The following is a 21,994-nucleotide window of genomic DNA, read 5'->3' on the forward strand; positions in this document are numbered from 1 at the left end:
ATACAGCTTTTATTTTTTCATTGAAGCAAAAAAAATTATCCAACACCTATCACCCATGTGAAAAACTAATTGCCCCACAAATTTAAAATCTGGTTGTGCCACCTTTAGCAGCAATAACTGCAACCAAACGCTTCCAATAACTGGAGATCAGACTTTCACTTACTTATTGGACTAAGACTTACTCATATGCTTTGGATCATTGTCTTGCTGCTTAATCCAGTTGCGCTTGAGTTTCAATTTACGGACATTCTCCTTTAGGATTTTCTGGTAGAGAGCAGAATTCATGTTTCCCTCAATTACTGCAAGTTACCTAGTCCCTGAAGCAGTAAAGCATCCACACACCATCACACTTCCACCACCATGGTTGACTGTAGGTATGATGTTCTTTTTGTGGAATTCTGTGTTTGGTTTACTCCAGATGTAACAGGACCCCTGTCTTCCAAACAGTTCCACTTTTGACTCATCAATCCACAGAACATTCTCCCAAAAGGTTTGAGGATCATCAAGGTGTATTTTGGTAAAATTCAGATGAGCCTTAATGTTCTTCTGGGTTAGCAGTGGTTTTCACCTCGACACTCTTCCATGGATGCTATTTTTTCCCCAGTGTCTTTCTGATAGTGGAGTCATGAACAGTGACCATTACTGATGCAAGCGAGGCCTGTAGGTCCTTTGATATTGTCCTTGGCTCTTTTGAGACTTGCTGGATGAGTAGTTGCTGTGCTCTTGGAGGAATTTTGGAAGGTCGGCCACTCCTGGGAAGGTTCAGTACTGTGCAGAGTTTTTCCATTTGGAGATGATGGTGCTCACTGTGGTCCTTTTGAGTCCCAAAGCCTTTTAAATAGCTTTCTAACCCTTCCCAGTCTGATGTATTTTAATCACCTTCTTCCTCATCATTTCTGGAATTTCTTACAATTTTTGCATGGTGTGTTACTGGGTAAGATCTTTTAACCAACTTCATGTTGTTACGGTAGCCATATATATTCATGCACAGAAAGCTTTATTAATGAAACCGTGCGGAAGTTAAAATACTTAAAAGTAATATGGTTGCCCATCAGAAACTGTTAGGACTGAGCCTATATAATGCTTACTGCACAAAAAAGCCCATAACATTAAGGTAAAATAAAGTTAATTCATAGTAAATGTTTATTAAATCACATAAACTCCAAAAGCTTAATGAAGAGAACTTCATGTACTCATGACCTTACTTTTATACACTACTGATGAATAATTCTGTTCTATAAGTTCATTTCAAGTTCAAGTGGTTTTACTGTCATTTCAACCATATGCTGCTGGTACAGTACACAGTGAAACGAAACAACGTTCCTCCAGGATCATGGTGCTACATAAAACAACACACTAACCACGTGAGACGACACAAAACTAAATAAGATCTACACATTTCTAAATAAAAATATTACACGGCTCGGCTCTGTAAATTATCCTATTATTTGCTTTTTACACCATTCAAAGCAAGGCATCCCATACACTCTTGCTAAATTTTGCTACCATTCCTGCCCAGGGTCCTTGCAAGCCAAGTCATGACAAGTGGGTGGAGCCTGACTAGAGTTGACCATTAATTAGGTCAGCAGAATTGACCACAAAATTGTCGTGATAATGTCTTTGGTAAAATCACTTTTCTACAAGAACAAAAATATTTTTGAAAACGTGTAGTGACTGTCTGCCAAAGTTTTGTTAATTTGTCAAATATCCTTTTATTCAACCAAATTGAGGAGGCGTTATATGAAAGTCCATTAGCACACTTTTCACATTCAGAAATGTTTTAGATGTATCAACAGTAATGTTTTCATGTTGCTATTTAGCCTGATTTTAAATTCCTATATACAGTAAGATCTCCCAAGTTGAAGGCTAAATTCCAAATAGCTTTTTATTCACTTCAGTTGATCCCTTTCCTCCACCTAGTGCAATCCATAAACAATAGAATGCACATAAAATGTGTGACAACTTGTCTTTCTGTTGTATTTTAAATTAAAATCCCTATATTGTTAGCTAACAATAAAATATTAGAACACTTGGCTGTGTTTGGGTTGTGTGCTGCCATTAAAACAAACTTGTTATGTCTCATGTTGAAAAGTTCCAGCTGTGAGTGTGACATATTTCAGAGCCACGTGTCTGGTTTCATTTCAAAATCCAAATTAAAAAGGTAAATAATGTTGTGTAGTATATTATTACTGGTTACTATTATTTAACGCCATATACCTTCATGGGAAGAGTTATTTGGGAAACTGACATATGTGCTCAATCAGGTTGCGCATAGTCCTGAATCTGGATTTGTCACAAGGCTGTGACATGCTGTTTGGTGGAAAAGTAAAACTGGACCCCCAGGCACAGATGGCTAAGGCACTGTTGGGATTCAAACTCTAACTTCAATCCAATTCGGAACTTAGTGGAAAAAGTTCTGTAGTTTATAATTCCACCCACGTTGGTTACCATAATTTCCCTTGCAATTTTGAGAGTCCAAAAAGATATGTGATGTTTACATTTCCTGGGTTTGGTGATATCTAGCTTAGTTTTGCCTGCAAATATTTACTCAGCTGGAATGGGCTCTGGTATTTTTATTTATTTACCTATTTATTTTTAAACTATTACCACACAATAGGATAGACTTCATCTAATCAGCCTGTTTAAACAATGTGACTGCCACAAAAATCACCCAAGTAAGACTTAAATATTTAAAAATGACACATGATTCATCAATGAGAAAAAGAATTAAATTACTTCTTAGATGACTATTTTCCCATTTCTCTGTCATCGCATCTCATTATCTTCCCCTTTATGCGTCATTATGTATGAAAATCATGTTCCAAACCTCCAGATAAAGTGCTGTTTAAGCCAATAGGCTGCATTCCTTAAAGCTCTTGACATAGAGGAAAGCATGAACATGACTTTTAAAGAAAGCAGTTGCCTTTCTGTATAACTTTCCCAGTCAGGTAATAAAATATGTATAAGTGCAAAAGCCAAGCAATAATCAGATGGAGCACATACTAACGTGAGAGCAGGAAGGACAAATTAAACAGTGTTTAAAATGTTACACGCATTCAGTATCAGTTCAGTGCTCATAGTTAACTGTATCAAATTAATTAAGGCTCCCTGAGTGGGAAATCGGTCATAATGGCTTGAAAATTCTGAGAGCTTTGGTTCTACTATTATGAATACCAAGTAAAGGAATTATTCAAGATACCTCATAAATAATAGTGCCTATAAGTAAAAATTTTAAGAGAGCCATCGAATTACTATGTGACAAAGTAATGCAGTCAGACACTGAGCTTCAGACAGTCTGAATGGGGAAAAAAACAGGTTAAGCAGCATATAGTAGAACTATTTTTTTTTTCTTTGCAAGATGGTTTTATGCTGTGTCACAGTGCATTTCTTAGCACCCGGGAAGATGCAATGATGCAGCAGTGACAATTTGAGACCAACAGGAGACAATCCGAATAAATAGAACATTGTTAACACTTACAGCACCCCATATCATTTGCACATTTATTTCCCTACCACTCGGCAGGAAGTGATAAACAATATGCCTTGGTGCAGATGGCTGGCTTGCCAGGGCTTGTCGGAGTAACTGATCGAACCTAAAATGATAACGCTATGAGATGACGAACGAGCATATGTGAATCAGAAGACATTACAGATAACAAGTACAATTAACAGGAGAAAACTGTATGATGCTGTGGTAAACCACATAAGGAATTCATTCATAAATGTCAATCCTAGTCCTCTGATACTAACTTAGAACTCCTAACTTCTACTTAGGGGTAATTCTGAGAGACATGCTAAATACGGCTCCCAAGATTACACATCATCTTTAACTCATTGCTGCTTGCCAAGTATTTGCATATGAGAGATTTAGTTTTCTACTTTTCAACTAGTGGTTATGGCTAACAGTTTATTAACATGAGTTTGGGATGTAATGCAATGCCACTATCTGTATCTGTATCAGGCTTGGGGTGACTGATGATAGTATCAGGAATCGCTGATAGATTCCTACTAGTGCGATGGCTATCAAGTTGTACAATTCTAACTGTGTTGTGTCTCGTAATGTGTTTCCTTTTTGCCTGTTTTGTAGTACTATATGAACCTTAATAGACTTTCGAACTTTGGAGCAGAACAAAAAAAAAAGTTTCTCTGATTCATCTTTTCTTTGCTAGTGAAGCTGGGAATGTCTTTGTTTGCAAAACAAGAGCAGGGGTATAAATTAAGAAAATAAAACTATACAAGAATTAAAAAATTCCCCACAGTGCACATGTAGTTTACAGTGAGGGAAAAAAGTATTTGATCCCCTGCTGATTTTGTACGTTTGCCCACTGACAAAGAAATGATCAGTCTATAATTTTAATGGTAGTTGTATTTGAACAGTGAGAGACAGAATAACAACAAAAAAATCCAGAAAAACGCATGTCAAAAATTTTATAAATTAATTTGCATTTTAATGAGGGAAAAAAGTATTTGACCCCCTCTCAATCAGAAAGATTTCTGGCTCCCAGGTGTCTTTTATACAGGTAACGAGGTGAGATTAGGAGCACACTCTTAAAGGGAGTGCTCCTAATCTCAGCTTGTTTCCTGTATAAAAGACACCTGTCCACTGAAGCAATCAATCAATCAGATTCCAAACTCTCCACCATGGCCAAGACCAAAGAGCTCTCCAAGGATGTCAGGGACAAGATTGTAGACCTACACAAGTCTGGAATGGGCTACAAGACCAGTGCCAAGCAGCTTGGTGAGAAGGGGACAACAGTTGGTGCAATTATTCGCAAATGGAAGAAGCACAAAAGAACTGTCAATCTCCCTCGGCCTGGGACTCCATGCAAGATCTCACCTCGTGGAGTTGCATTGATCATGAGAACAGTGAGGAATCAGCCCAGAACTACACGGGAGGATCTTGTCAATGACCTCAAGGCAGGTGCGACCATAGTCACCAAGAAAACAATTGGTAACACACTTCGCCGTGAAGGACTGAAATCCTGCAGCACGCGCAAGGTCCGCTGCTCAAGAAAGCACATATACATGCCCACTGAAGTTCGCCAATGAACATCTGAATGATTCAGAGGACAACTGGGTGAAAGTGCTGAGGTCAGATGAGTCCAAAATGGAGCTCTTTGGCATCAACTCAACTCGCCGTGTTTGGAGGAGGAGGAATGCTGCCTATGACCCCTGGAACACCATCCCCACCGTCAAACATGGAGGTGGAAACATTATGCTTTGGGGGTTTTTTTCTGCTAAGGGGACAGGACAACTTCACCGCATCAAAGGGACGATGGACGGGGCCATGTACCGTCAAATCTTGGGTGAGAACGTCCTTCCCTCAGCCAGGGCATTGAAAATGGGTCGTGGATGGGTATTCCAGCATGACAATGACCCAAAACACACGGCCAAGGCAACAAAGGAGTGGCTCAAGAAGAAGCACATTAAGGTCCTGGAGTGGCCTAGCCAGTCTCCAGACCTTAATCCCATAGAAAATCTGTGGAGGGAGCTGAAGGTTCAAGTTGCCAAACGTCAGCCTCGAAACCTTAATGATTTGGAGAAGATCTGCAAAGAGGAGTGGGACAAAATCCCTCCCGAGATGTGTGCAAACCTGGTGGCCAACTACAAGAAACGTCTGACCTCTGTGATTGCCAACAAGGGTTTTTAAACCAAGTACTAAGTCATGTTTTGCAGAGGGGTCAAATACTTATTTCCCTCATTAAAATGCAAATCAATTTATAACATTTTTGACGTGCGTTTTTCTGGATTTTTTTGTTGTTATTCTGTCTCTCACTGTTCAAATAAATCTACCCTTAAAGTTATAGACGGATCATTTCTTTGTCAGTGGGCAAACGTACAAAATCAGCAGGGGATCAAATACTTTTTTCCCTCACTGTATATACATCTATCCATTTTCCATTCAACTTATCCTATACAGGGATTCTTTGGAGCCTGGAACCTATCTCAGGGAACTCATTGCAAGGTGCCATCGCACACATTTATTTACATGGTAAATCCAAACAAGCGGTATATAAGTGCAGATCATTTACATTTATGCCATTTGGCAGACACCCTTTCGTCCAACACCTTCACCACTGATGGTTAACCACATGATAGGACGATGGCATGCTACACATGAAATCACAAGCCACTCACACACTATGGACAATTTGGAATTGACAATCAGCCTTCAAAAAGCTTGCAACTATTTGGTGGGGTCTGCGAGGCTTAGTTATGGCTCATAACGAGTCATGTTTATTTACAGTCCCGAATTCAGCTCTGCAGCATTCCTGACCATGTTAACGGGTAATGACATAACATGTACATGATATGCATTATGTATGTATGGGGCACCCCTTTCTTTTCCCCCTCTCAAAGCCACAGGCGATACCATCATCAGTCGGTAATAGTTAGGGGGGCATGATAGGACGATGGCATATTACACACGATATCAAAGGCCTAATCTGTATATGTTTACATCTGTATCTGTGCTCCAAATATCTGTACCTGCATTCTGATTTTACCCCAAAAGTAGACATGGGGGTAGAAATGCCAGCATCTGTCAGCATGGTGTGTGAATTCTGTTCCTCAACCTCAGCTACATCACTCAAGTTCATAACTGGTCTTGACTAGAGATGTCCTTCAGGCATGCTGCTAAAGTATAGACACGTATTCAAGTAAAATTTGTCATGGTCCAGCCATGTCAAATTCCTTGCTTACAAAGGTCACAATTACGAACAGAACTAACATCACGAATGGTGACAATGCTTACATTTAAGTGGTTAGTTAGTGCTAAATAGCTATAAATAAGACAATAAGAAAAGGTTATGTTTACGCTTCAGTGGTTCTGCACTGTTGCTTCACATTACCACCATGGATTCTGAACGGATGAGATATCCAATTTGAACTTGAAGCGGAGAAGAACTGCATACTTCTCTGTCCAATCATCTTAAACCTTCTGTTTTCATGGTTGAACATTATTTAACAAGGCATGTCATCACTTCATGAATTAGATCAGAGAGTGTAAATAAAATGAAGACAATAAAAAACTTAAGGAAGTCTGTGAAAGAAAGTCCTTTCTTGATGAGCTGCCTTCAGCTAAATAATTTACATAAATGTGTGTGGTTGGATAAGCTGCAAAAGAGGATCTATGACAGAAGCCCCAAAGGTTTATGTTAAAAAGCTGAAGTTGGTGAACTATGGTTAGTTTTTCATATATTGATCAGTTCTGCTATACTAGTTTGAGCCGATGAAATACTTTACTGGCTTTGCATGTAGTCCACGTTCCAGCAATTGACGACCCCTGATGTAGAGTAATGGATTAAACTTTTTTTTTCCTCTGCTAGTTTGCACCACTGGGAATTGGGTAGACTTGTTCAGAAATCTGAAAAGCATGAGCATATTTGCCTCTGACAGGTGCTTGACAATAAATCAGACTGTCTAGTGCCTTCTGACTGACAGCAGCAACTTAGTCTCCAAAGTTCTATATGATATAGACTGTCTGCAAACTACACACACAATAATGCAGAGACTGAGATAACAAGGCACACACAGGCGTACACAATCACATCTGCAAGAACCCACATGCACATATATGCTTGCAGATCCACGCACACACACATCTTCCGCTCCTCCATTCTAAAGAGCATTAATATCCTTTTGCAGCGTGAAACATGAGGTAGGCTCCGGGGAGCTTAGTAACCTGCCTGTTGCTCTGATTCATTCTTTCTGTAATGAGAGGAAGTAGTCAGACACAGCTACATGTCACATCTCTCCCCTCTGTTGACCCCCGCCACCCATCGCTGAGTCTAGCATCTGTCCATCATCCTGCCATAACAAGTCTGGATTTATAATGAGCGCAATCATGGTTATTTATCACTAAGTGCTGGGAGAGTATGGGTTCAGCCCAGGCTTTTTAGAGACCTGCACGTATTGAACGGCACTATTTTCAGGCATAAGAGACATAAAATAGACATAAAATTGCTCAAATCCAATGCCATAAGTGTGGCTTAGTGTTTGCAAAAGAAAATTCAATGGGCACTCACACTTCATATTTGCAAATCCTGTGTCTTGGTGTTGCAAAGTATTTCTGGTCCTGACATTGCCACCCCTGCTTTTTCTATATAATGAGGATATATATATATATATATATATATATATATATATATATATATATATATATATATATATATATATATATATATATATATATATATATATAAATGCTTTTGAAGGCCTCAATGAATATCAATCAGCCATAAAGTGCAAAGCATGTTCACACCACAGCTCCTTTGCATTTAGTGATGCTGACAAAAATCTGTGCAAGTTAAAATTTACAGTGAGCTGAAAGCATGAATTGATGGCTAAACTGCAAAAGAACAAGAATTTCTCAGATGCCGACATGGAGGTTATTTTGAATAATGACTATATCAATAAAAATATTATCTTGCAGATAAATTACAATAAAAGAATTTGATTTGAATTAAGTGAAGTGAAAAGAAAATGGTGTGACATAAAAAGCAAGGGGGGGGGTTGCGGGGGGGTTATGGGGGACGATATCTATGTACCAGGTAAATCACACAAGGAAACTAAAATTTATACATATATGTTTAATGTTTTAGTGTATCACAACTGTCAGACAGAAATATCTCTCATTGGCCTCTCATACACTTCAGCCTCGTGTGTGTGTCCTATGTGCCCTGATGCCATGTTGCAAAAGCAGGAGGACATGTGTTGTAAGGAAACCTGATGTATTTCGGGAAGGAGGCAATGATGGCACACACCACGTATGGGAGTGCACAGCACATTGCAGATTGAGACATATCAAATCGGTCACTTATTAGACATGTAGTGCAGGCTCTAAAATGTTGCATAGCATTAAAGAAGATGGAACTGACAAGATGGAGTACAAGAACTGACTTGTACTCCATCTGAGCCACTGCAGCGCATCCTCCTTTCATACAGCAGCATTTCTTTTGTTTTAAGTGAATGACTGTTCTTATTTGCCTTGATTTATGGATTTCTTTAATTATGATTTTCCCCATATTTAATATTATATATTATTATAATATTATATACATATATACTATTTTAATTAATGGCATTAATATTAAATGACTGGGCTTCACAAAAGGTTCATTACATTTGTATGTGAAATCAATTATTAAAACTTCACAACGTAATCCGTGTATAAAAATGCACAAACTCATTAGCACATTAGTCTCTGTAAAATTTACAAAAACTCAGAAGCTCTCACAGGATATAAACACTTTCAGAGCTAACAGAATTTTCATGGAAAACAAATGTCTTGTGTAGAAACACACCAATGAATGATTTACAAATAAATGAATTTGTTTCCAGCTTAATAAATGTGGTCCATCGTGAGGACCCTCCATTCACATACTTATTAATGCAGCTAATTAATACTATGCCTACATCTAACAGTAAGGAAACCTTTTGAGTATATAAAGTCACATTGTGGGGCCCAGCCAAATGTCCCCATAAAGTCAAAACTGTCAGACATTCCTATCCTTGTGAGGACATCTGGTTACACACAGACAAACATTGTACCTACACACCACTCAGCTTTATGTAAACTCATGTTATTCCAGTTTATCCTCTTTAAATCATAACAAACGTTGAATTTGGTGCTGCATTTACAGTTCACTGGGTGTTTCTCAACGACTTGCCTTTTCTTAAGTATAAAACATGTCTAATTGAACCCAGTCCAGGTTTTCAGAAGTCATAAATGTGAGAAAGCTTAAATATAAGATCCAATTTGGATAGAGTAAGATTCTCTGGAGTTACAATTTGAGCTTTAAAGCATTCTCTAAATGAGTGTCAGTCTCTCACACTGACACTCCAGATTTATACTGGAGCTCTAGTTCTCCAGTCTGACTGATGCTTAGCCAGTTAAAAATAGACTGAGAGTTTTTAATGAAATGTAGCTGCTGTCAGAAATGTTGAGACTAGATGCAATAAATATAATAATGAACCACTTCATTAATATAATTTTTTTCTCTAAGCCAACTTAACAAATGTTACCTTGAATGGATGAAGAACCCATGTCATGCTATCCTTAAAGAAACCATTGACCTATACTATGTTGATAATATACATATACTGAATCATTAAGTACAGAAATGTGGATTTGACCTTCTCGCTCACTAGCTGTACTTCAATCCAGAATGCTTAAAAAATGCATATTTCTAAACCACTGAGAAAGTGGAACTTGATGCCAACTGCATCGATAGTGATGCCTCTGTAGTCAACTGTAGTCCTTCTTGTTACTAATTTGCATGTCTGAAATATGCTTAAAAGATACTTAAAACAGGAAGAAAGCTAATTTAGAAAACTGTTTTAGACATTTGCCCTTGATGTGATCTTGACCCTGTTTGGATCAATTCCAAAATCCAATCGTTTCACCTACTGATTATTATGGCAATTCCATATAAATCCTCTTCTGTACTTCACTGCATATCTGTTGTTACTATCCGCACTGCCACTTATTTCACTTGATTATTTCTTTCTGCAAACACTATTCTTTGTTTGCCCTCTTCTCAGTATGAAAAACAGGAAGGAAGCTATTGAAGAACAAATATTTCAGACATTTGACCTTGACCCTGTTTGGATCAATTCCAAAATCCAATATGCTCCTCTTGGATGAATGGACTGACAGACAGATGGATGCATGGCAATAATTGTAAATAGCCAGAAAATGGGCCTTGATTTCCTGAGCATGTAACATATCTGTATGACAAACAGGAAGGAAGCTATTGAAGAAAAACTATTTCAAACATTTGACCTTGCTGTGACCTTGACCCTGTTTAGATCAATTCCAAAATCCAATAAGTTTGTGACGAGGCGTGATGGAAAAATGGTCCTGCACAAGAAAATTGATGGCAAGGCCGCAATAGTACTTTTGTAAAAAGGTGTTTTATTGACAGTGCTCCTATTTACAGTCCACCAAACGTGCACAGAAATATGTACATCCACATGAAGGCCCAAAAAAAAAAGAGACAAAATATGGGAAATGGTGAAAATGGAGGAAAACTATACAAAAATATATACACTACAGCACTTGGCTGGTAACTCCTTTCACAGAAAGGAAAATACACCATATACTAGCACTGCAACTCAAACTCCAAACTACAACCCACCTTTACACAAATGAACATTAATCTGGAAGCTCCACCCACATGGACTCCTCCATGTTCTTCCAGGGGTAAGTATTACAACAATAACTTTTCATACACTACTCTCTCTCTCTCTCTCTCTCTCTCTCTCTCTCTCTCTCTATATATATATATATATATATATATATATATATATATATATATATATATATATATATATATATATATATATATATATATATATATACACACACACATATATATATATATATATATATATATATATATATATATATATATATATATATATATATATATATATATATATATATATAAATATAAAACAATCTTCAAGATCATATCATATATTCAGTCATATCACAAACAACAGTTAAGACGGTCCAGTTACCAGGGTAATTGCGTGGGAGAATTGTGGAAATTTAGTGATATCTGGCTTTCTGGATCGCTTCTGGAGTTTGCCATTTGCTTCCAGTAACCTGGACTAAGACGCAACATACACAAACAACTATAAACACAACACGACATGCACCTAAGTACAATAAACATTTACTGGTATCTGGTGTCTGCGTGTTTTTATTGTGGGATATGGGGAAGGATGTGGTAATGGTGTGGATATGTATGCGTGCTATGTATGCAACTGACGCATTAAAGTTCATCTTGGCTGGATGGATGAATGGATGGATGGATCTCTCTCACTGTTGTATAGCATAAAAGAAGATGCCAAATGGTTCTTATTGAAGAAAAACTATTTCAGACGTTTGACTCTGTTTGGAAATCTAATCAGTTCGTCTGTTGGTTGTAATGATAATTCCATAGAATTGGAAGATGCACAGATGGACATATTGACCGACCAATGGCATAAATCATAGAGCCAGAAAAGAGGACTTAATTTTCTGAAAATGAGCATGTAAGTAACATCTTTGTAGGACAAACAATGCTTGGATGACCTCCAAAATCGGATTTGTTCATAATTCCTAATTCCATATAAATCCTACAAACATTTGACCACTTGTTCTTGAGATATCGTGTTAACAAGAATCTTGGACAGATGTATGGATCTGTCCATACAACCCCACCACTTTACCACCTGGTGGCGGAGATATAAACATGTAAAACAGTTTGTTCTTTCAAATCAATGCCAACACATACTCCAGATAGCACAACAAATATAAGGCTAAAACCATATTGCTTTAAATACTGCAGCAAAAAAATGACACTCACACTTTTAGGCTGGATAGCTAGCCATCTAAGTTGTTATTTTTCATAGTTACCACTGTCTTGACTACATATAAAGTGGAAAACTACGGAAATACTGAATACCTTAGCAATATTCTTTGTAGTATTGTACATTACGCACTATGGTCCTACAAACAAATTTATCAGGATATATTCACAGACTCTGCTTACGTTACCACATATGAAATCATTATCTCTTTCTTTATCATCTACAGTCATAAAAAAGCTGCAAAACATTTGCACCATTTAGGTTTTTTCTTTCCTCCAAACTTGTGTCCTAATCTCTTGCAAACTCATTTAAAACTATCCTGCTACTGAGCTATCTACATAAACTAAATGACATGACACTATAATGCCTTATTTTTTCTTTCTCACCTGTTGAGCCAGTGGCTCAGGTCAGGCAGATGTGCCCACTGCACCCCGGTTTGGTTAAGAGACCTGAGCATTCGACAGCATGCCAGAGTGAGGAGCGGCGTGGCCAGGGCTAACCACTTCTCAGAGTCTGCGCTGACCCCCAGCTCAGTCACCGGAGAGAAAGATGCACCTTTTTCCTCCACTGTAGAAAGCAGGAGAAGACTTTCCTCATCTTCACCTGTGCGTCTCTTTTCCCTGAAGTACTTCCTGCAGACGTCCTGGAAGACGGCCAGGCAGAGCGTGTTGAGCAGGAAGTACCATGTCTGGTGTTCCTCTTCTATGAAGCTACTGGAGGCCAAGCTGAGAGTGTGCCCGAGTGTGCCGATCAGGAGCAGAACGTCCAGTTCGGTCAGAGTCCACTCTGAGGAAGAGGTCTGAGAGAGACAGAGAGAGAGAGAGAGAGAGAGAGAGAGAGAGAGAGAGAGAGAGAAAGATGTATTAAAAAAAAAAAGTATCACCTATTACATGCGCACTCACACCCGCTGACTGTGTGACTGCGATAGCTTCTCTCCCACTTGAGCTCTCAGCCGTGTTAGGACGTGCTGAGAACTAATTAAAGGACTTTAAATTAAATCAGAGGAATGAAGGTGTTAGAGCCTGGAATGCAGGCAAGTGTAAAATGTATTTTGCGCCAAATGAGCTACACAGTGCAGGATGATGTGGTGTAAGGTGTAGGGTGCTGTCTGATGAGAGCAGGGGTACCATGTAATAACACACAGACAGAAATAATAAAACAGACACACACACGCTTAATAATATTAATAAAAAATTATATATAAAAAACTTTATAATTCCCTCCCCCTTGACCCCCCACTCTGACCTGTCAGCAGCACGTCAACATCAGTATGCGTAATGTATGTGTGTGACGATGTGTGTAGTGCAAAAGAATATGGACAGATTTCTTAAAAAAAAAAAAAAATGCTCCAGATGCTTCTGGACCACCAACTTCATCCTCATGTAGCTAAAGCCCTGTTTATACTTCCGCCTGGTTCCGCACCATGAATCTCCACTGACTGAGCGCGCACCTCCCCAAACGGATGAGGTGTTTATACTTGACACGCTCGCTGTTGTAATATTCTTTTAAACAATAAGGTGGCTCTGAGTAATTGTCCTATAAACAAACAGGAAACAGCTAAGAGAAGAAGTAGTTTGTCTGAACAACGCTTACAAATATGCCGTCTTGCGTAGAGCTGCTGAATGCTGAGGAGGAATTGTTGTGTTTGTTGTTGTTGATGTTTGATTTCAGTAAACTTTACTAAAACCCACAGTATGAAAAAAGAGCAATCATATAAGACCCAGTAAACCTTGAGATTATCACTTGTCACATGACAAGAAAGTATAGCTATAAATATGAGTACATCTATAAAACTAAATTGAAAAACCTCACTTATTTTTATTGATTTCATTAAGATTTTATTAAACATAGACTCCTGCTTTCATTAAATAGACATAAGTTATTGTAGGCATTTTATAAATGTTAGCAATTACTGTAGACATGTGCTACCTGCAAATGTTATTTCGCTCTCGTGCTATTGCGTGTGTAGGATGCCACAAATTTTTGAACATTTTCAAAGGGTGCCGTGACTGAAAAAAGGTTGTGAAACGCTGCATTACACTATGTGCAGAAAATAACTCCAACTCTGACAAAGACAGGAACGAATTAATGAACAGATGGTGAGATGTTGAAAGACAGAAGGAGAAGGGATTGACTAGAATAGAGTTCTTCAACTGGTGCACCATAGCCCAGATGTGGACCCAGCAAAGTATTGCAGCAAACTGACCCAAGTACTTGAATAAATACTGTAGCAAAGATGATAAACAAAGCTAAAAAAATTGACCATCATTTAGCGACACTAGTTTTCAAAACAACTACTGTAGCTTACTGTAGGCTAACTTACTGTAGGCTTGTAGCAGCCAATCACGTGCATTTATGAAAATTATCAGAATAATTTTATCCGCCATATACCAGTCTGTACAGGATTTCACTGAGTTGTTTGTGATTGTTACGCCAAAAATTGCTTGATTTTGCTGTGGCATCCCCCCCCCCAATTTTTATTTTATTTATTTATTTTTTCAGAAAACTACTCATATTGTTGAAATTGTAATTGCATGAAACTGTTTTGCATGATCGTTCGCAGTGATGTTTGCTGGTAAATGAGACCTTTTAGCTGTGCTCATATTTGACGCACATGAATTGATGAGCACTTTGACTGAGTGCACTAGCTACAGGGCTAAAGACATTATATCAGAAGGGAGTTTTTTCACAGAATGTTTATAGATTTGATGTCATTTATTCTCTCTTTAAAAAAGCCAGAGAAGCATATGTTTAGCTCCACTATGAAACAACACAACCACTTCAAACTGCGCTGTTTTATAGCCACAAACTAACCATTAGTGGTTAAGCATTTAAAAGTAAATATCTTCTATTTAGTCAATGTAATCGCTTATCTGGACATCTGGAAGCAAGGAATTTTATGTAACTGTCCTTTATAAACTTTAGCTGAATACGCCTGGACTAGAATGAAAGAAAAAAGAGTACAGAAATGCCAACATACAGTATAATACTGAAAGCATCTTTAGAGTCATCTGTTTTTTAGAAAGCTGTGGACTAATATCACACACACTACACTGCAGCCCTCAGTGTGTTATTAAGCGACTTCTGGGAGCAGTGTTTAGAGGGCTAAGCAATAAAATGTGGACAAACATACATACACAGAAATTGCCTTCTGTGTGCCAGACTGACAACATTCCCCCCAAGAGAGCACTTACGGCAGCACATGCTTCTGATGTGGACATTAAATACCACAGTAGAAGGCTTCCTTTAATAGATCCCATGGATAACAGCACATACTCATAGTGTAGCCTGTTAATAGTTGCTAAACACTAGCACACATCCGTTTAGGATTCTCTACATTTATTGTAAAGAGGTGCAGCATTTCCATGAGATAAGCTAGGAATCTTATATTTCTTGGCAATGAAAATGTTCTGGAATCTTCTTCCTGGTTCTTCCTGGAGTTATGCACAGGAAACACACTCAGAGGCCATCTTGCCCTTGTGCACTAATGAAATCCTAATTAGTTACTCCATGTCTGAACATCGTGATGGATACAAACATGTGTAGCCATGACACCAGTTACCATAGGGACACCCTATTCCTCTGGGCTGTGACAGGGTCCCACTGCAATGACCAACAAGCCACCATCCATCACATTCACATCGCAACGCTGAGAAGAACTTAGACAAGGAGAAAATGAATTGTGTAACCAACACAGCAACACTGATGTTTGTGAAAGCACAATAATAGAGAGGGGGAGGAAAAAAATTACCACCCCCTCCCTCCTTTCCTCCCTCCCTCTCGCTCTTTCTATCTCAAGTCGTGCTTGATTCCCCTCTACTGGAATATTGTATCCCTGAAGCTCAAACTGACTGGAAACCATCCTTTCAGCAATTATTTGCCAGATGTTGTTTCTCTATACTCTTTGTTTTAGTCCCTGTTGGTTGTGTTTTTTGATCTCAGAATAGGAACAAATCATGGTGAGGCTAAAATAAGAATGAAAGAAAATATTACCCAGGATTGTGGGTAGCCTGTGCAGGGCTACCCCAGGTTTTTGAATAAAGTTAAGCAATTAAAAGGCAATGCCACCAAATACTTTCAAAGTATATGTAAAACCACTGAAAATCTGATATAGTGAATAAAAGCTGAAATAAATCTATATTGTAGCTATTATTTTGAAATGACCACTTATGGATAGAAAATAGATACCCTGAGTGACTTGACATAGGAAATGTATGGTAACATAAAATGTGTGTTGTTAAAAATTTATTTTAAATGTCTTTACCCTACGTGTATGTAAGCTTTTGCCTCAACTATAATATGAAGAACTTATAATACTGTAGAAGGCTGAATAGTGATGACTTTTATGATCCTGATACCATAAAAATTCTGTATCCACTCGCTTAGGACTTTATTAAGAACACTATAGCAATACTGGGTAGGGCCTACCTTTGCTCTAAATTATTTATGGCATAGTTACCACAAGATGTGGAACATTCCTTTAAGATTCTGGTCCATGTTGACATGGATTACATCATGCAATTCCTGCAGATTTTTCAGGTGCACTTTCATGTTGCGAATACCCGTTCTACCGCATCCCAAAAGTGTTGGATTCAAGGCTGGAGACTGGGAAAGCCACCGGAGAACACGGAACTCTTTGTCATGTTCTTGAAACCAGTTTGAGACGACTTTTGCTGTGTGACATGGTGCATTATCATGCTGGAAGTAGCCATTAGAAGGTGAGTAAATTGTGGTCATGATGCACATGGTCAGCAACAATACTCACATAGGCTGTGGCATTCAAATGAAGATTGATTGTTTTTTCCCCCCAGTCTTTAACTGTCCAGTTTTGGTGAGCCTATGCCCATCACAGCTTCAGAATTCTGTTCTTGGCTGACAGAAGTGGAATCCGACATGGTCTTCTGCTGTTGTAGTCCATCTGCCTAAATGTTCGACACATTGTGCACTTTGAGATGCTTTTCTGCTCACCACTATTGTACAGAGTGGTTATCAGAGTTACTGTAGCCTTTCTGTCAGCTCAAACCAGTCTGGCCATTCTCCATTGACCTCTCTCATCAACAAGGAATTTCTGTCTGCAGAACTGCTGCTCACTGCTGGAGATCAGCAGTTATAGAAATATCCAAACCAACCCATCTGGCAAAAGCAATCATGCCACGCTCAAAATCACAGAGATCACATTTTTCCCCCCATTCTGATCGTTAACGTGAACATTACCCTAAGCTGCTGACCTGTATCTGCAAGTTTTTATGCATTGTACTGCTGCCACATGATTGGCTGATCGATTTGTCTGCTATGGATATGAGAGGGAATACAGTAGCTTGAGAGAATGTGGCTTCTGGTATTATTAGCACTGTAATAACTTAGAAGAGTTTAATGATTATTAAGTGCCTTTTTTTTTTCTTTTATTTGCCACCATAACATATATTCCGAAGAGATCAAAAGGAGAGGGAGAGAATACAATTATTGTCTGGGTGTGTACAGAGAATTAATTATGATCTTTATTTGCTCATTTGATTTTGCAAGCATTGCTTTGCGAGTTCTTCTTTGCCTGGCTGTAACACAGTCCGATTCAACAGATGGCTCCCTTGAAACATCCCTCCAGACTGCTGACAATTTACCGTAATAATGGTGATTTTACACAAGCTTCAGATGCCGGTCGCGTGCAAGGGCGCTCCCATAGTGTTATGCTAAATGCAACATCTCATTCCCTTCTCAGGGCACAGGGTTGCATGCGTAACCCAGACGTGTTTGTGTACATCTCATACTAAACTGTTTCAGAAATTAAAACATAGGCAAACTGAGTAAACACAAAATACAGTTTTTAAATGATAGTTATTTATTGAAACAAAAACGTTTTCCAATACCAACCAGGCCTGTGTGCAAATGTGTTTGCCCCTGTAGTTACTAATTCCCCAAATCTATGAAACTGCATTCATAATGGGGTTCAGCTGAACTAGACACAACCAGGTCTGATTACTGCAAACCTTGTTCAATCAAATCAACACGTAAATAGAACTTTTTCAACTGCATGAAGTTGGTTAAAAGTTCTTACAATCAGAAACTTCAAAACTTCATTATGTTAATTTCTGGAATCTTCCACTCTGTTTAAAGAGACAGTCAACTTTTGACCCATTGGAATTCTGATATAGTAAATTAAAGCTGAAATAAATATGTCTCTAATGTACTGTATTGTTTTAAAATGACCTCTAATGTGAGCAAAATAGAAGTAAAAATTGACTTGCCAAAATACTGTGTGGTAACTTGAAATGTATGAGGTTTTGAAAAACAGACCGAATTTCTTAGACTAGGTGTATGTAAACTTTTGGACTCAACTGTAAATATATTTCGCATTTCTGGTGCAAACATGTACAGAACTACTTCTTTACACTCTTATTGCCCAGAGAAAATATCCTTAATAAATTATCCGCTTTTCTTTTTTTTTGTCACTGTGCCAATTAATTTCATCAGACACGTCTGGCCAGGTTCGGATGTGAAAAGAAAAACTAGGTGAGTCATCAATGTTCTAGCCAGTTTTCAGTGAGAGTGAAAATGACCTTCAGAAATCATAACGAGCCAGATCATTAATACGTATGCTGCATGTGTTTTAATCTTACTTTATTTCTACACTGTTATATAAACTCAGATCTAGAGTCTCTCTCACAAGCACACGTCTGTACATTACCATCTTTCTCCATAAAATCTTGAAAAGACAGACAGAGAGAGAGAGAGAGAGAGAGAGAGAGAGAGAGAGAGAGAGAGAGAGAGAGAGAGAGAGAGAGAGAGAGAAAGCATGGGAAAGAGTAAGATGGTGAAAGACAGTAAACAGCGGCAGACAAAGAGATCACTCTTCACTTTGGAAGCAGTAATTAAGAGAGCTAAGCTTTTTGTTTACTTCATTTGTTCACCAATTTTACACAGGGTAACATCAGTCCCACTGTCCCTCTAACAATGGATGGTCAACAGAAAGCAGTTTTTTTTAAAGGTAGACTATTCACAAGGAGAGGGTACAGCTATTTAATAAGACCTTTACATTTAAAAGAAGTGGTGGCACTGAAAAGCTAGCAGAAGGTGGAAAAAGTCAGGCTGTGTAGCGATAAAGCACTGCAACTTACTATATCTGCCTCACAGATCAAAAGGTGAACCAATTACCCAGGAACCCAAGCCTGCTTTACAACCAGAGCAGAGCAGACCGAAACCCAACTATTCCTCATTTACAACATACACACAGAACTACAGCACAAGACCTCACTGTTAGCTTACACACTATAACAAGAAGAAAGAACTTCAGGGTAGAATGGCTTAAAAGGATGCTTTTGTAGTAGGGAGGCAGTCTCAGCAGAACTTGAACTGTGGATATAAAAGTCTACACACCCTGTTAAAATGGCAGGTTTTAAGGAGAAAATGCAAAGTATACAACTAAAGTGAAAAACAACCAGAAACTATTTTTTTAGGCAAACAGAGAAAAATAAAATCTTAAAATAAAGTAGTTGCATAAGTCCATAGTTGCATAGTTGCATAAGTCTAAACTAATAATTTGTTGAAGCACCTTTTAATTTTATTACACCACTCAGTCTTTCTGGGTAAAAGTATCAGCATGGTACATCAGGACTTGGGAATATTTTCCCACTCTTTCTTGCAAAAGCATTCAAGATCCATCAAATTGTTGGGGCATCTACAGTGCACAGCATGCTTCAGGTCACCACACAGAATTTTTGCTGGATTTAGGTCTGGGATCTGGCTAGGACATTCAAAACATTTCTCTTCTTTTGGTTACGCCATTCCATTGTTGATATGGATGTATGCTTTAGATCATTGTCTTGCTGAAAGGTGAAATTCCTTTTCATCCTCAGCTTACTAGCAGACACCTGAATGTTTTGCACTAAAATCGACTTGCATTTGTAGCTATTCATGATTCCCTCCATCTTGATAATAGCCCCAGTTCCAGCTGAAGAAAAGCAGCCCTAAAGCATGGTGCGGCCACCATCATGCTGCACCGTGGGGATGGTGCTCTTTTGGTGATGTGCTTTTTAGCACCAAACATACCTTTTGGAATTATAGAATTATTATACCTTTTGGAAATGGTCTCATCAGACCATAATGCATTTTCCCACATGGTTTGGGGTGATTTAGTTGAGCTTGGATGTAGCCACACTACATCATGGCCCAGAGATATGAAGAATACAAGAGATTGTGGTCACATGTAGATAGTAATCAGTACTTCAGATATTCCTGCAGGACCTTTATATTTAATGCTTTGGAAATTCTGTTATACCCCTCTCCTGATTAATACCTTTCAACAGGTGAGATACCATGCATGCTTTGTAAGCCCTTTGTGGACCATGGCTTCAGCAGTCAGATGAAACTGAGAAGATGTGAAGAAAATCCTATAGAAACAGCTGATCTTTATTTGGGGTTAATCAGAATAATTTAATTATTCTGACATTAAATTTCTGAAATTAAATTACATTTTATAGGACACAATCATGGTAGAGTAATGATTTACAGATTTACATATAATCACACTATCCAGTGTCAGCCAGAACAGAATGGATTCCCTTTTGAGTCTGGTTCCTGTCTAGGTTTCTTCTTCATGCATAGAAGAATTTGTGGGATAATATTTATTCGCCGTTCATCCAAGAGCCTTCATCAGTTCTGCTTAGTCAATGCTAAACCAAAGCTTTGGACTAATTCAGAAGAGAAACAGCTTGCAGGGTTTACTGACAATCTTGAATTAATCTTTTGCTTTATCTGACAAACATTTGCTACAGGCTTTGGAATCTCAGGTAATACAAACCAAACCTAAACAGATTGAAACCAACAACCCCAATCCCTCATGCCTTTCCCCGTTTTTTCCTGTCTCACTCACCTTGGTCTGCTTGTTATCGACTTTGAGTGCACGTCTGGCTGCCATGGCCACCAGAGTACAAAACAGGGCTGAGGAGAATATGATGCCAGCAAAGGCCAGGAGCCAGGGCAGCGAGCAGAAGTAGCATGAGGCCTCGGACGAGGTACACACCAGCACATGTACAGAGGAACCCAGCAGGACAAGGAGGTAGAATGGTAGAGAGACAAAGGTGGTTGCCAGGGGAAGATCCACACATGCAGCACTGCTCAGAGCCTCCGGCATGGCCAACAACAGTAAGACCAGAATCTATAGCAAGATGGAGACCCAGTGATTAGAAATTTATTGTATGGAACATATGAGAAAGGAAACACACAGCTATTTTTGTCATATCTATTACCTGACCAAAACGACAACACTTTAAAATATTTTAAATGTGACAGATTTGTAAATAGGCACAGACACTGTACAAAAATGTATAATGATGATAATAATAATAATAATAATAATAATAATAATAATAATAATAATAATAAAAATAAATGTTATTTGTTTTGTGCATATATACTATTTGGCCAAAAGTTTGTGGACACCTGACTATCACACCCATGTGTGTTTTTTGAAAATCCCATTCCAGAATAGTCCCCCTTTGCTGTTATAATAAGTGCCATTCTTCTGAGAAGGCTTTCCACTAGATTTTGGAGCATGGCTGTGGTGATTTGTGTTCATTCAGCCACAAGAGCATTAGTGAGGCAGGCACTGATGTTGGCCAAGAAGGGCTGGGGCATA

At 38.4% G+C, this 21,994-nt stretch overlaps 1 protein-coding gene across 1 annotated transcript in view; it reads right to left on the reverse strand.

The window, feature by feature from the left end:
• Positions 1 to 21,994, reverse strand: part of pigg (phosphatidylinositol glycan anchor biosynthesis class G) — a 152,886-nt gene that overhangs the window by 42,903 nt on the left and 87,989 nt on the right. Inside the window, exons 8-9 of the mRNA XM_017474768.3 lie at positions 21,230 to 21,514; positions 12,750 to 13,162 (exon numbers count right to left, since the gene is read on the reverse strand). Coding sequence (XP_017330257.2) covers positions 12,750 to 13,162; positions 21,230 to 21,514 — 698 coding nt within the window. The remainder of the gene's footprint in view (positions 1 to 12,749; positions 13,163 to 21,229; positions 21,515 to 21,994) is intronic.

The sequence above is a fragment of the Ictalurus punctatus genome, chromosome 8 (assembly GCF_001660625.3).
Source record: "Ictalurus punctatus breed USDA103 chromosome 8, Coco_2.0, whole genome shotgun sequence".
Taxonomy (NCBI): domain Eukaryota; kingdom Metazoa; phylum Chordata; class Actinopteri; order Siluriformes; family Ictaluridae; genus Ictalurus; species Ictalurus punctatus.